This window comes from Mustela nivalis (genome assembly GCF_964662115.1).
Source record: "Mustela nivalis genome assembly, chromosome: X".
Lineage (NCBI taxonomy): Eukaryota > Metazoa > Chordata > Mammalia > Carnivora > Mustelidae > Mustela > Mustela nivalis.
The window spans coordinates 68,768,653-68,784,426 of record NC_139040.1 but is presented as its reverse complement, the minus strand read 5'-3'; the positions used below and the strand labels follow the sequence as shown (position 1 = coordinate 68,784,426).

Sequence of the window (15,774 nt, the reverse complement as noted above, 5' to 3'; positions counted from 1 at the left end):
TATAAAATCTCAAATACTAGAGTAACATAGTAAAAAATTAGTCCTTTTCCTATTCTCCTCTTTTCTGGCTCTACAAAGGAAACTGCTTTCAAATATTTTGGCTGTAACAGAAAGAAACAGTGAATCTGGGACGCCTGGGTGGCTCAGTCAGTTAAGCATCTGCCTTTGGCTCAGGTCATGATCTCGAGGTCCTGGGATCAAGTTCCACATTGGGCTCCCTGCTCTGTGGGGAGTCTGTTTCCCCCTCTCCCTCTGTGATCTTTCTCACTCTCTCTCTCAAATAAATTAAAAAAAAGAAAAAGAAATAAAGAAAACCAGTATCTAATGTCTAAAATGTAAAAATAAAAAGTAATCAACAAATAGCAAGAAGAAGCAGTGATTTCAAAATGTGTTAGAGAAGAAAAGAGACAGCACAAAAATTTGAAAGCAGTTTGTTTTTATGTTGACTTGTATTTTTGAAAGAAAAGTTATAAAAGGTCCCTGTGCCTGTGGGTAAAGGCAAGGCAGACGGCCCCGCTGCCGGCGTGTGGTGTTCGCTGCTCACCTCGTCGTTACTTAGCTCATGGCACATGTGTCTTAGTACAGTAAGGGATATGAAATTCCTCTTGGAAGTGACCTAGCATGTTAGTTTCATTTCAACCTCAGATGTTTAAAAAATGACCAATAATTGGCTTCCTGACATCCAGAAGACGTGTTTATATTAACTTGATCATATGTGCTGCAGCTTCTTACTGCTGTTGGCAAAGGTCAGACATGGTTCTGCAAAGTTCTAGAATCTGTTCCTGGATTATCATCAGTAAGCTCTCCCTTCCAGTGTTTACAGCCTCATCCTAATCTCCTAATTCATTTTAACATCTTCCATCTTCCCTCCCCAAACTAATTTGTGCTTAATCTAAGTTCTGTTCTTTTCCTTACTACATTTGTTTTAATCTTTGAAGCCCAGAATGACATTGAGTGTTTCTTATTGTCACTTTGAATAAGGTCTTCACCATGCCCGTGTTTGTAGGAACATTCTACAGAATGCCTTCCTTGCTTTAGGAAACTCCATTTCAAATGCCGGGCAAATGCATTCAGATGTGATCCTGTGACGCGGAGCCAGGAAAAAACCTCTTGGGCAGAGTGTCTCCTTGATCTGCTGGCCCGGCCTCCCTCCTTACTGCTTCGAGTGTATAAATTGAGGGAGATAAAGGGCTTTATTCAGAGTTTGGGTATTTGGATTTTCAAATAATTTGATAGTGATTTCTTAAGACTCCTGTTTTAAGAAATTTGGAAAGTAGGTGGAAATTTCACTCTGCACACTTTTACTGCCTTCTGTATTTCATTTGGGCCTGCATGTGGGGAAATAGTGGGTTTTACTCTGCAGCTTCCAGCCCAGCCACAGACCACTGAACTGCAGGTAGAAGCCTAAGTCTTGGAACTAGTTCTGGGAAATGCACTGAGCTGTGTGTACAAAGGTGTTAACAGAGAATGTAAAAAAGAGAGCCTCGATGGCGAGTAGAAAAACACAAACTTCTCGCTGAAATCACCCATTCGCAGTGACTCTGAGCAGAGATCCGGTGGATGAGGACAGTAGACACTTTTATGCAGGTGAGTTTCTTCCCTGAAGCATGGAGCTCTGGTGCGAAGTGCCAGCTTCACCAGAGCCAGAGTCAGCGATGGATCCTTCAGGATTTGAGCTTGTAGTTGTGCTTTAAATTTGCCTTCAAATCCACCCCATCCCACTCCACATGATCATCCCATTGTATATGAGGGTATATATGTCGCTTCCCTACTCTCAAATCTTCAGGGGCTACTGCTATATTCAGGGCCTTCCAAAATTTGCCCCAGACCTTTATTTCCAACCTCCTATCCTAGGACTCGCAGCTACAGCCAAGCTGGGCCCCTCCCTCCTTTTTCTCAAGCCTGTATGTTATAGTTCCCTTCCTGCCTTTTCCCACCTTCTTTATTACTCTACTCTGCATGGCTGGTCAGAGGACCTGGCCACTGTCCTAGGTTAGGTAGGTGTGTGATCTGGGTCCCATTACTCTTCCTCCCTGAACCTCCCTCTCCCTCCATGTAAGATGAGAGATTAAACTCAGAGCCTTCTTTAAAGCATCCTTTCAACTTTATTATTGTGTGGGTGAATGTCAGCCTTAGCTTTTTCTTTCGTTGTCCCAGCACACAGGGTCCTTTTCTCTTTTGGGTCTCTGCAAGCATTTACCATTCATTGTTTGAGACTGTAGTTCATATTTTTATGCCCTGCCTTCAACTACTTTTTGAAGATACGTTTGTAAACTGAGGAAACCCTTTGGTAGAGCTAACTTGTTTCCCTGGGATGTGGGTGTGGGGGAGGACTGTTGAGTGTTCTACTTCGGATCTCTACTTTGTACCTAGATAGAAGCTTACAGGCATTGGGACTCATGAAAGATTTTCTCTTACTTCCCTTTTTGGGAAAGTGGGATGTTTCTTTGAGAAGAGGCACATATCTGTAACATCTAGACTGAAGGAAGGATACAGTCTCCTGGAGAATTCCCTCTGGTCTGCTCTGAGGCTTCTGGGTCCATGCTGACTCTTTGGGTTGGCCTTCCTCTGCCATCCTTTCCAGAGTGCCAGGCTCCTGGCATTTAGGGTTAGGATGATGACTTCATCTTTCCCTGTGTGTTTCAGGGCCCTGTTTGATTATGATAGAACTCGGGACAGCTGCCTGCCAAGCCAGGGGCTCAGCTTCTCTTATGGTGACATTCTGCACGTCATTAATGCTTCTGATGATGAGTGGTGGCAGGCGAGACTGGTGACACCGCATGGAGAGAGCGAGCAAATCGGTGTGATCCCCAGTAAGAAGAGGTGAGTGGTCATGATCCTGAGGCCTTCCTTGCCCTCTTCCTGGTATTGCTTTCTTCTGTATCTATTAGACTGTAAGTTGCTTGAGAGCAATTCCTTTTCAGTGGAATTGGTGCTGAAGACATAGTTATGACTCAGGGAGCCAAAAGGGGGCTGCTGAGACCATGCACTGGTGGTGAGTAACAGGACTCCTTTCTGACTCCAAAACAGGGTGGAAAAGAAAGAAAGAGCTCGATTGAAAACCGTGAAGTTCCATGCCAGGACGGGGATGATTGAGTCTAACAGGGTAAGTGGGGATCCCCAAGGAAGTCAGCCAATATGTGAAGAGGAGTAAGAAGCTTGGAGTCTGTCTGCTGGCTAAGAGAACTGGGGAGCACAACAGAATATCTCTTTTTCAGAGGGCTGACTCTGTCCTATCAGAACACTGGCTGCTTTTCAGAAAGCAGAGAGAGGGCACTGAAACTCTGTGTCCAGTCTGTACTCCTTCCCCCTGGGTTACTGGCTCTTGAAGATGTGTTGGAGTTGGACTGTCTGGAAAGGCTGACTTGTTCCGGGTACCTGAAGCCATTTGTGGTTATCTCCCTGGCCGCAGACCCTGTCAGAGCTGTGGAGACTCTGAGCAGAACCTGGCCTTGTTACCCAGCGAGGAAGGCTGGCCTCAGAGCTCTGACCACCTCCCTTCAGACCAGTGAGACATGAGGGCTCAGTCATTCACCCCTTTTCTTCTATGAGCTTTGCAGGCCAAAGAACTTCTGGAGTGCTAGAGGGAAGAGAGACACGGAGTAGATGACTCTGTGTGTATCAGTGGCACCTTAGGGCATGTGTCCAGGAGGCTCCAATGACCTTTGTCCTTTAGAAAGTGCCAATGAATGCTGTGAGTCTGGATTAGGTAGAAACCTCTAACATCCCTACAACATTTTTCTGTAAACATGATTTTCCTCTTACATCAACTTTCATTTAATCTCATAGATTCCATTTGTGAGAGATGGTCTTTTATTTAGCTCACCATTGTCTCCATTTTAGTTTTTCTTGCATGCTTTAAAATCCATTGTTCTGTTTTTTTTTCTTCTGTCCTTCCCCTCCATCTTCATGTTCTTTCACAGTCGATCAAAACGAAACGTAAAAAGAGTTTCCGCCTCTCTCGAAAGTTTCCATTTTACAAGAGCAAAGAAAACATGGCCCAGGAGAGCAGCATACAGGAACGTAAGTAGCAGCAGGGTACAGAGAGCAGACTGTCCACAGCCCTGCCCTCTCTTCCTCAGTTGCACCTCCCTTTCTGAGAAGATGGGGAAAGTGTGTGTGTGTGTGTGTGTGTGTGTCCGTCTGTCCATGTGTGCGTGGGTGCATGTGTGTATGCACGTGCATCCTTGTTTATTTAGAGTCAGTGTAGAGATTGGTCTGCACAGGGAGACAGTGGGTCTCTCTTATCCAGCTGCTCACTCCGAAAGAATGTTGGAGGTTCTAAGGACTAACTAGTTCCAAGGCTGGCTACCAGGGCATCCCTGGCACTGGTGTTGGGGGTGCCAGACAAAGCTCTGCTGGGGTCATCATCAGTTCTCAGCCCCAGTAGCAGTTTTAGAAGAATGGTTTTTCAAGAGAACCAGGTCTAGGGACTCAGTGTTGCTCTCCTGGCTTCTTCCTCCTGTGTTTTCTTTCCCTTAACTTTACTCATCTGTGTTAAGAGAAGAGCATTTTCTTCCCTGGAGACCTAGTCGGACCTGCTTCCTGAATTACATGCACGTGCGTAGGCACCCAGGATGTCCTCCCGGCTCCAGCAGACTCCCTGTCATCCCAGATACAGAGCCAGCCTTCAAAATAAAATCCTTTCTGCCTAAAGGAATTAACGTGGAAGGGGGATTACTCAACATTGTCTAAAGAAAGATTTATTGAAAAACAGCAAATGGTAGGAAAGGCCATAAGCTGACTTTTCAGAGCCAATGTTGTGAATCCTGAGAAATGTTCATATTTTATACCATATGCCTCAGAAATTAACTGCTCTGGCCCTCACCTTAAACACCAGGTCAAGCTGGTGTGACACTTCTCATATATTAATCATCCTGCTGAATTGTAAGCCTTTCCTCTGCCGCCTTGTAAGGAGGGGCCGTGGGGTCTTGGGCTGTTGGGACTGGCGGGGGACTGACTTTGTCTAGGCGAGCCTGATGTATGGTCATGGTCTACGTAGGTCATCACTGTCTAGAGTGGTAGCTAGTCAATCCAAGGGTGCCTTCATGCAGATGGGGGTGATGGGCCATAATCCTGGGTAGCCCAGTAAGAAGCACAAGCTGCCGTGGGTTCTGCTTGTGAGCAGTGCAGTGGGAGACGGTCTGAAGGGAGGTCACCGCAGTTCACCGGGTCAGCCTCCAAACCTCTGTGCTCTATCTAGCCTGGGGAGGGTTTGCCGTTGGGTGGCCTGAGGGACAGGGGATGCCTGTTGGATGAGAGTTAAAACCACCCAGTGCTTATTCTTCAGAAGGTGAGCTCATCCCCTGTGGTCTGCACAACTCAGGCCAGATTTGAAGGCCATACCTGACACTGCACGAAGCTTTCCCTGAAGGCTCTGGACAGAGTGAGTCACTATTAGGCAAAAGCTCCTTGGGATGATGATAATTCTGCCTGGTCTTTGGTGCACCCTCAGAGGGAAATGGCGATTACATGGACAGAGCAGAGACCTGGGCTCTGTAAGTACAAATTCAGCCAAAGCAGGTACTCTGAGCCTTGGAACAGATGGAACAGTCTACCTGTTCTGTCCTGTTGGGCTATAGACTGTAGACTACCTCAGAAAGGTAGTCTGCTCCAAGGCCCTATGGCAGCAAGTTTGGCAGTATGAAGTACCTGTATCTTATCTGTTCTGGGGTGTTCTTTCTATAGCAAAAATCTTAACCTCACTATAATTATAGGTCTTCATAGTATTTCATACTTCTGTCACTAATGCTTACCTGGCTCTGTATTCTTCCTTCCCCATGTCTTTTTTCTCTATTTCCTCTTTTGTCCCAATTCTTTTCCTCCCTCCCTCCCTCCCTCCCCTCCCTCCCTCCCTCTTTCCCTCTCTCTTTGTCCTTGCTGTCTGTGAAATCAGGACTTCCCTGGGTTAAGTGACGATTATTATGGAGCAAAGAACCTGAGTAAGTCAAACTTACACACCACTAACTGTATTTCTGGCATGAGTGGACATGCTGGGGTTGGGGGTGTAGGGAACGTGGGTGAGGGCAAAGGGTGAGGGGAGGACAATGTTGTCAGGACTCTGACACCGTAGCAGGAGAAGGAACAAGTGGCTCTGAATGTCACACTTTTGCTCTGGATCCCTGGTACCTTAATAAAAGCCTATCATTCACGTCTGTGTTTTCCTTTTGTACCTTGAAGGGGTGGGGATCCATCTTGGCCCCCCACCTTAGAAATGAGGTGGGAAAGAAGTACTTCTCCAGGGGTGACCACTCAGCTCATCTCTAGCCTGTTGTTGAGGTGAGGGGTACCGGCTGGTTGGCTGCTTCTCCTAGTGACACAGCACTAAAGAACTGGGCTTAAGAATGAGCTGTTTTGGTTTCTCTAACTAGGGACAAGAGTACTGTGAAGCCCTTTACCCATCATGCATCTGGGACATCCCAGCAGGCCCATGGGCCTCAGGAAATAGCCATGGGCTGGCTTTCCATGGAGCATCTCTAAGGCGCCGAGCTGGTGGGGGTCTCAGCGGCACCTATGGACATATATATGTACATATATATCTAGTGCCTTATCTCGGGCAAACTCTGACCTGTCCTCTCTAGAAAATAATTCTAGAGTGGAAAATGAAGGGACCAAGAGGATGGCACCTTAGCAGCCCCTCTGTGCATGGAGGGGCATGTACACGTGGCTGTGCCGGGCAGGTTCTGTGAGCATATACTCTCCTTCAATAAATAATAAAGGCATGAAGGGAAAGGAGCTTCCTCAGGGGATTGTTCAGGAACTCGCCTGGGATGGCGACTCATCCAGTCCTTCCTACGGGGCCACAGCATATCAGAGTCTGGAACAGTGTCATCTTGGCTGAAACAAGCAGTGTCTCTGTCCATTGTTTGTTGTGTTCATGTTTCATTTTCATTTGCCTGTCCTCTTGGGAGCAGTGGCCCTTTTTTGGGCCATATTGCACCTTGTGTCTCCTTTGAGCATGGTGGCCATGCCCACACTCAGATGCCGAGTGTCCCAGCGGTCTGAGACTGGACGGTTGTCTTGGCCTCCCAGCATTCCGTGTTTCTGGTCTCTGTGGTCTCTCTGATTGTGGATGAAGGTGCATCCTCTCTCACCACGGAGGCCAAGCTAGGAAGGAGGAGGAGGAGGCTAGATGATAGTGGTAGCAGGAGGGCTGTTGGTCCCACCAAACGGTCAGAGCCTCAGTCCCCGGTGACAGCTCAGCCTCCCTGTGTTTAGCCTCTTAGTTCTGGAGCACCACATAACTCTGTCCTTCAGGGGCTCTGTCTGGGGGAGGGGACTTCTCTTTGCTGCTGTTGCTGCCTTTCCTTTCCAGTCATTAGCCTTGGGAGATGCATTTTGAGATAGGATTTGGAAACACTCCAGGTCAGTTCTTTTGATTCAGATGAAGAGGATGCTGCTGAAGAATGGAAGGCTTGTAGTGTATCGGGAGGGACTTGGCGGACCAAGAGGGCTCTGGGGACGAGTATGATATGGCCAGGGGCTCAGGACTGGCGCTCTGCCTCCCAGTTGGTAGCCCGGATGTGGCAGGCCTCCTGTGGCCTGGTTTGCTTGGCAGTTCAGGGTCTTGCCTCCTGGAGGATTTGAGTTTTGTGCCGCGTGTGACCTCTCAGTGGTGTGTTCTGAATTGGAGTCTCTTTCTTGTTGGCTTGCAGAGGGAGTGACATCCAACACCAGTGACAGCGAAAGCAGTTCCAGTAAGTGTGTGTCATTCTCCCCCATGTTGTGTAGCTCTACCATGTGTCCCAGCCATCCTCATTCCAGCGTTGCATGGCTGCCATTTCTGTTCAGAGGCTAGTGCTTCGTTTAGCAATGTACACTTTGAGATCCTGGAAATGCTGTGGCCATTCTGTCCTGATGGGGTGGGATTTAGGCCATGAATTAAAGGAGAGTATAAGGCCTGCACTTCTGGCCAGGACCCGACCTAATGCCGTCCCAGGGGCCCTGGGAAGGGTGAGGTGCCACTGAGGAAATCCCTGCCGTGGGGCCTCCTGGGTTATAAATGCTGCCAGTTTTACAGATTTGCTTAGAGACCAAAAGACAAGTGGCTCCTGTGGGATGTTGTCCTGAATTGCCTTTGCAGGTCTCTAGGACCTCCTGGGTCAAGGCTCAGTGTCTTTGTCCTTTTGCTGGGTTAAGCAACCTGGTAACTGCCCAGTTTTCTTTCTGAGATCCCGTGACCAAGCCAGAGAAGCCACAGGTGGAACCCCACGTGGCCTCTCAGGAGCTGTGGCTAGAGGTCTTTGTACAGTCTGCCCACGAGTCTTAGGCTCAGAGGAAGCCTATGAACGAGCATCCTGGGGCTTGATGCAAATACTGTTGCCTTCCCCGGCACTGCCATCAGCCCCATGGCACCCAGACACCCAGAACCAAGTGGCTTGGTGACTATTTTAGGAAAAGTTTATCATCACTAGGGTGTATGGAGGTCTACCATGAGAAAGCGGGGCTTGGCATTGCTCTTCGAGGGGCCTCGGGACCTTAGCCCAGCCTTGAGCCACTGATCTGGGTATTTCCTCAGTGCAGGGGGGATAGACAGACCCTTAAAAGAGCAAGTTAGCATTCATTAGTGCCCTGACTCCCCTGCCTGCAGATTAGGGGACATGGGCAGCATTTATCATCCAGTTGAAGCATCCCTGTGGTTCTTACCAGAGCAAGAGCGTAATTGAGCACAGTTGACTACTGACTACAAGAACAGTTCCTAAGAAATGGGGGTGGTCTTTGGTGGAGGCTTCATGGCTTCTGGGTCATGTCCCTTTGGTCAGCTATGTTTTGCTGAACAAGAGGACTCCTGACTCCCATCCCAGGGGTGGTGAACAGCTTCCCGTGCTTTCTTGCTGATGGGTAGCAGACAGGCCCACAAGGCAGGTGGTAGCAAGTACCACCTGACAAAGCTGTTTTCTGACAGAGGTGGGGGTGAGGTGAATGCTGTAGGGGGTCCAGGATGCAGGGAAGCCAATTACAAAGTGCTAACGTGTCTCCCTTTTTTGTTGCAGAAGGACAAGAGGATGCGATTTTGTCCTATGAGCCAGTGACACGGCAAGAAAGTAAGTCCCCTTCTGAGAGTCTTGCCTTGGAGCTGGTTTCATGACCACAGGGCCCAGTATAGTGGTGGGCTGTGTCAGCACAAGGAAGAGCACTCGGGAGCAGGAGGGCGGGGCTTGCCTCATGTGGGGACCCCTGGCAGCTCCTTCTTGCCCGTGTCTTCCTTGTGTCATAGAAAAGGGGAAAGGAAACCCAGTGTGCACCCCTCACCATACCTTTTTTTCTGCTGCGGTGCCTTCCAGAGCAGAGGACGGGTTGACAAAGAGGGCAAGGGTCCATCTCAGTGGGTGTGACTGTTGCCAAAAGAAAGGTCCCAGTCCCTCCCTGTAGTGGGTTCTCAGGGAGAAAAAAAAAAAAAAACCTTGCTTAGCTGCTGGTGCCCGTACAGAGATTGCTCCTGAATCTGTTGGAAGGGGAGATGCTTCGGATTTCAGACTTGCCTTGGACTGAGGTATTTTCAGATTAAAGGCTCTTTGGTGTCTTTGTAGTTAAAAGCCAGGGACTAGCCACGGACACTCTGCCCTGTCTGAGTGGTGGCTGCAGAGCCTCAGTGTTCCAGGCAGGCGTGGAGATGGAAGAGGCCGTCAGGTGGGAGGCCTCCCTCATGACCTCCATGCTCTCTTTCTCCAGTTCACTATGCAAGGCCTGTGATCATCCTGGGCCCGATGAAGGACAGAGTCAACGATGACCTGATCTCGGAGTTCCCGCATAAATTTGGCTCCTGTGTACCACGTAAGAGCCCGGGTTTTGGAAGGGAGGTGTGAGTGTGCCGGGAATGATTACTCAGATGTTTCATGGAAAGGCTCTGGGGCCAGGTGCTCGGGTTCTCTGGGAACAGGGTCTGCTGCTCTGGAAGATTTTCCCACAAGGCTGTTGGGGCTGGGAGGCCTAAGCCATGAGGCTGGCCTGCTTCCTCTCTTGGAGAGAAGTTTTGAGTAGTGATGGTCAGGAAGGATTGGGCGAATGGGGTGCCTGGCCCAAGTGGTGTTGGCACAGCCCCATGGACAGCTTGTTCACTGGCTCCCGTGCCTCATTTGGCATCTTCTGCCAGGTTTTGGCCCAGGAAACCCTACCTCTCTGGTTTAGTTTAAACTAAAGCAAATAGCTCCGTGTGTGAGCCCTGGTGGTTACAAGAGAAGTAGGCAAGACACGCTTCTTTCCAGCTACTCTCCCCGACATCTGCCCACTCACTTGGAAAATATTGGAGTGGCCCTGAGGCCCAGGTGAGAGAGGAACAGGTCATCTCTTTTGGCCTGGGGCAGGTCGTTGTCCTGGGGTCACAGAGCATTTCTTTTCTTCCTCCAGATACCACTCGGCCTCGGCGTGATAATGAGGTGGATGGACAAGACTACCACTTTGTGGTCTCCCGAGAACAGATGGAGAAGGATATTCAGGACAACAAGTTCATTGAAGCAGGCCAATTTAACGATAATCTCTATGGGACCAGCATCCAGTCAGTGCGGGCAGTTGCAGAGAGGGTAAGAAGAGAGGAGATGGCCTTGCTAAATATAACTGTCAAAGGAAAAACTGAAATGTTCCTGCTCACATTCCGTTAGGGTTTGGCTCCTTCCGGCACGGGGCCCACAACCACACAGCACATTGGCTCTGCATGTTCTCACCCCCTGGATGGAGATAGCTGTGTCTCCTCCATGCAGCTCACCCCAGCATGTCACCGATGGGACTGGTGACCCCTCTGCAGATATGGCCTTTTCTGGCTAGGCGGAGCAAAATGTGGGGCCTGGGTGCCTCAGTGGTAGAATCTTCTAGGCCTCTCTGGGTGGCCCTGGGTGCCCACCACTGCCCCCGACCAGGCAGATGTTTGTGTTGCCACTGGGTAAGTGCTTGGGGCTGGGTAGACAGGGACCGGGTGGGCTGATAACAAGTCTTTGCCTTTTCAGGGCAAGCACTGCATCTTAGATGTTTCCGGCAATGCTATCAAGAGGCTGCAGCAAGCACAACTTTACCCTATTGCCATTTTCATCAAGCCCAAGTCCATTGAAGCACTTATGTGAGTATTTGCGAGTCTCAGACACTCCCAGCTAGGAGAGGGCCCTGGAAAGGAACAAGAAAATAAACTGAGTTGTTGGGCAGGGGTAAGATGCCATGGAAGCTCTAAGGCAGGTCTGCATCCACTCTGAGGGCTCCTTCTGATGTGAGTGCCCGAACCTGTATTCCGGTCGTGCTTTTAAACCTGCCAGGTTTGGGGAAGATGTTGAGCCATGGGCCACTGCTGCTTTCAGAGGGCAGCTGAGTGGATTTTCAGGGAGCTTGGGAGCAATCCTTTATGGTAATCAAAACGTAGCATCCAGAGGCTGCCTGGGTGGCTCCAACGGTTGAGCATCCTACTGTTGGTTTCAGCTCAGGTTGCAGTCCCAGGGTCATGAGATCGAGCCCCACTTTGAGCCCCACTTTGAGCCCTACTTCAGGTTCCGTGCTTAGTGGGGAGTCTGCTGGAGATTCTCCATCTGGCCTTCCCCCTGCCTTTGTGCTCTCTAAAATAAATCAATAAATCTTTAGAACAAAAGATTCTCTCTCCCTCTTCCCCTGGCCCCTCCCACCCCCAGTTTGTGCACTGTCTCTCAAAAACAAAACAAAGGCACACATAGAATCCAATTTGATACCATTTTTCTTCTCTGTCTTCGTCAGGGAGATGAACCGACGGCAGACATACGAACAAGCAAATAAGATCTTTGACAAAGCCATGAAACTGGAGCAGGAGTTTGGAGAATACTTCACAGGTAAGAAGCCCTGCTGCCTGGCTCTGGTAACATAGGACCAGCCTGACACCTGTAAGTGTCTCCAAAAGACTTAGGTACCTGGCACCGTCCAGAGTGTCTGGATGCTTTGCAGGTCAGGCCTTTGCAAAATATTCAAGTTCCTTCCATCCAGCTAGAGGAGTTTAGCCAGTCTGTAGTCTCGACCACACCACCAGCTGCTTCCATGGATCATTTTGTTCATCTTGTCTTCATGTCCCTACCAGATCAGAGGCTCCCTGTGTTACTTTGCTTCTCTCCCTCCCAACTCCTCCCCACAGTGTAGTCCTCGGTTTTGGGTGTTTTAGGTGCCAAATCTATGGTGGTTGATGATGATGATTTTTCAGGGGGGTGTTCAAGTTATCTGTCAGTGTGTGTGTGCGTATGGCCATCTGTTTGAGGTCAGTTCCTAAAAGGTTGTTAAGGTTTCTCTGTAATATGTTGGTTACCTTTTCTTTTCTCTTATTTTTTTAAAAAAGATTTTATTTATTTATTTGAGAGAGAGAGTGAGAAAGAGAGAGATTGCAAGAGCGAGTTGGGGAGGGGCACAGGGAGAAGCAGACTCCCTGCAGAGCAGGGATCCGACATGGGACTTGATCCCAGGACCTGAGGACCAGGATCATGACCTGAGCTGAAGGCAGATGCTTAACCGACTGAGCCACCCAGGCGCCCTGCAATATGTTGCTTGCCTTTACAATCACAGGGAGAGAGATGGGGGGTGGGGCTGGATGGGGGAAGGGCATGAGGGGGCACTTGTTGGGATGAGCACTGGTTGTTGTATGTAAGTGATGAATCACTCAGTTCTACTCCTGAAACCAATATCCCCTTACAGGTTAACTAATTAAGAGTTTAAAGAAAAAAACTGAAAAAAAAAAAAGATAAAGCACAGTGACATTTCTGTGCAGGTTGGTGCTGAGGAAACCCCAACTGGCAGCACCACCAGGTGAAGCAGGAAGAGGGTGCATAGCTGTACTCTCAGACCTTGGGTTTTGGAGCTCCCTTTACTGTTAGTCTCTGTCCTAGTTTTCCTGACCAACCTCTGACATAGAGTGGATGCAATGGCCCCAGGAGCACTGCCTCTCACTAGAAACTGTTTCTTTTGGTTCTTTGGATAACTGGGATTTTCCAAATCTTCTACTGAGCCTGTTTACAATGACCAGCTGTTGGCCTCACGGCTGCCAAGAGCAACATGAGCTGTGAGGTCTGAAATCTAGTGGGTGCTCAGTAAACATTTTCTGAACAATCCATTTTCTCGTTCGTTGCCACTTAGTCTTACTGTCTCGGCAAGATGACACTGAGCCCTGGGCTTAGAGCACCTACCGTCTTCCGTCGTTGCCCTAGGCCGTGCGGGGTCTCTGCCAGGCGGAGTTGGGGCTGGGGGCTGCCAGGGCAGGCTAGACTGCAGGGTTGACGGTGCTGTGGAGCACAGTAAGAGTTCTCTTTTCCTCTTTACTTTAGCCATTGTACAGGGTGACTCACTGGAAGAGATTTATAACAAGATCAAACAAATCATCGAGGACCAGTCTGGGCACTACATTTGGGTCCCATCCCCTGAGAAACTCTGAAGAATCCCCACCAAGCACTCTCTTGTGAACAGAAGACATCAAGTCCCTCTTCCCTCCTCCCTCTTCATTCCTGTCCCCACCAGGAGAACAAATGACTACTGTTCTTGTCCCCTTTTTTAGATATGTCCCCAAAATTGAGTTTTCTAGTCCTGTTTTGTTTTTTTAAATTTTCATTTGGTTTTAGTTTATTTTTTGGGATGATGCCATCTCACTCATCATGTGACTGTGCCCATTCCTGCATGGACCTTTCCCAAGCGCTAGCACAGGAGCAAATCCATCAGAGTCATTGTTTTCATAAAAACCAAGCAGAAGCGAAGAGACGAGAGGAGGACTGCTGGAAAGCCAGGCTCCGGACAGCTGCGCGGCTTGTGAAGCAAGCTTCGTGTGCCGTGTGCCGAGAGGCTCCCAGGCATTTCTGCCTCTCCCGCTGCTTTCACGCAGCGCTGAACGGTGCAACGTATGGCGACAGAAAGTATCTTATTTATATATAGATATATATATGTAATTTATATAAAATATATAGAAATTATTATATATATATATTATACACTCTCATATAATATATATATATTCACACACATTTGGACTAGAAAATCTATGGAGACTTCATCAATGGTACTGTGTTATTAGAGAAATGCTTTAATTTTCATATTCCAATCAGATGGCATCTTCTATCCCAACTGGTTGGGGAGGGATTGAAAGTGGTAGTAATTACTGTACCAAGGGCACTTGTTTCTGGTCATTCTCTCGAAAGCTGAGGTTTTCTCTAGGGTGGGGTCAGCGGGAGGGCCTCGGCTCTGGGGGGTGAGAAGCTGGGAGAAGGGATCCTGAGGCAGCTGCCACCTGCCGCCCGCACAGTTAGTCCAGGGGGATGGAAAGGGAGAGAATGGCCAACAGTGCTCCCGATGACATTGCCTATTGTTTCCTGCCACCTGATGTGTCTGCATGAGAGGTTTCCTTTTTGTTCATTTTTAAGCTGCTGTTAAACCAAAACCATGTTGTGCTACCGTGTCAGCCTTTTCATTATTCCAAATTTTACTTTTACTATTTAAGTGAATGCGTAGACTCCAATTTGGCAAGGGTTTGAAAGGCTCATGACATTGTGGAGGAGCCGGGCCTTGTGACCGTGGGTATGCCCGGAGCCGCCAGCCTTTCCGCGGAGGGGAGGCAGGGGCCCTCACTCACAGCCAGGGGTGTGCCCGCTTCCCCTGAGGCCCCTCTGTGGGTCCCCACCAACGGGGACAGGGAGTCCCTTGCCAGCTCGGCGCTGGAACGGTGGGAGTGCCGTGGGCCTAGCCAGCCATGTGATGAGAAGTTGGATTTGGTTTTTTTCTGCAGCTGCTCCATACGCCCTCCCCCAGCGCCCACACCAACAGCTGGTAGCTTACTGTGGCTTTGAGAAGGGAGTAGACTCGGGCCGTCCAAGTTACCTGCAGAGCTAAGAGTCCCTTTCTGGTGAGACCAGTTGGTTTTTCTCTGACCACGAGCATGGCGGGGGGGGGGGGGGTAGGTGTGGCTCAGGCCCTGCCCCACCCCCACCAGGCTCTTTTGTGGCCGCCCCCCACCCCCGCGCCTCCCTTGCCCCATGGTGGGTACAACATGGGAGAAGAGCGTGGATCTGCCTGGCCGGTTTCCCAGCCTGTGGCATTGTGACTGGTGTGAACGATGCCATGTCCAAGACGCTCAGAGTGCTACCAGCCAAACTTAGGAAATCTGTTAACAGTTCTCCTACTAGCACAATGAGGCTAACTATACAGCGTGGGGCCCAGAATGAGGGGAAAGAAAGGGCAGCAGCTTTACCTGGGCAGTACACTGGATTGAAGGCAAAGAGGGATGATGTGATGGCTGATGGCGACTCTGGTGAGGAGGGGGTGAGTGGGGAGTGTCATTTCTCAGATGTACTCTGAGTAATGCTCAACCCTCTGCCCCTCCGAGTGAAGGAGATTGAGATTCAAAGTAAGCATGACACTAGTTGGTTTACCAGTGTTCCTTCCAAGGAGACATATATTTTTTAATAAACGATAGTTGCAATGAACTGTGTGTGGCTCAGAGACTTTCTTCATGGGGTCGAGAAGGGAGGTAGGCACAGAGCCGTGGGAAGGTCTCCAACCTTGGAGATCCAAAAGACTCTGCTCAGGGTCGCCTGGGTGGCTCAGTCGGTGAAGTATCCAACTGTTGATTTCGGCTCAGGTTGTGATCTCACGGTCACGAGGTCGGGCCCTGCGTTGGGCTCCACGCTCAGCACAGTCTGCTTGTCCCTTTGCCCCTCTGCTTCTTCCCCCTCTCCTCACCCCTCCACTTGCCCTCACCCACGCGCTTTCTCAAAAATAAGTAAAATCTTCACAAGACTACTTAGTGACCATCCACAGACTGAGTCAGGTGTTTTGAATGCTTCCAGATCACTGTGGTTGTGC

The 15,774-nt window shown here is 49.4% G+C and overlaps 1 protein-coding gene across 7 annotated transcripts in view; it reads left to right on the top strand.

Annotated features, from left to right (window-relative positions):
- DLG3 (discs large MAGUK scaffold protein 3) overlaps positions 1-14,371 on the top strand; it is a 53,296-nt gene extending 38,925 nt beyond the window's left edge. For 4 of the 7 annotated variants that reach the window (XM_082716169.1, XM_082716172.1, XM_082716170.1 and 1 more), the window contains 10 exons: positions 2,647-2,823; positions 3,031-3,106; positions 3,924-4,023; positions 7,656-7,697; positions 8,994-9,044; positions 9,673-9,774; positions 10,348-10,520; positions 10,941-11,050; positions 11,689-11,780; positions 13,254-14,371. In XM_082716169.1, coding sequence (XP_082572295.1) covers positions 2,647-2,823; positions 3,031-3,106; positions 3,924-4,023; positions 7,656-7,697; positions 8,994-9,044; positions 9,673-9,774; positions 10,348-10,520; positions 10,941-11,050; positions 11,689-11,780; positions 13,254-13,360 — 1,030 coding nt within the window. In that variant the 3' untranslated portion in view covers positions 13,361-14,371. Of the gene's footprint in view, positions 1-2,646; positions 2,824-3,030; positions 3,107-3,923; positions 4,024-5,896; positions 5,943-7,655; positions 7,698-8,993; positions 9,045-9,672; positions 9,775-10,347; positions 10,521-10,940; positions 11,051-11,688; positions 11,781-13,253 lie in introns of all 7 variants that reach the window. The other 3 variants (XM_082716167.1, XM_082716168.1, XM_082716166.1) reach the window with 3 other exon arrangements.
- The last annotated feature ends 1,403 nt before the right edge of the window (positions 14,372-15,774 follow it).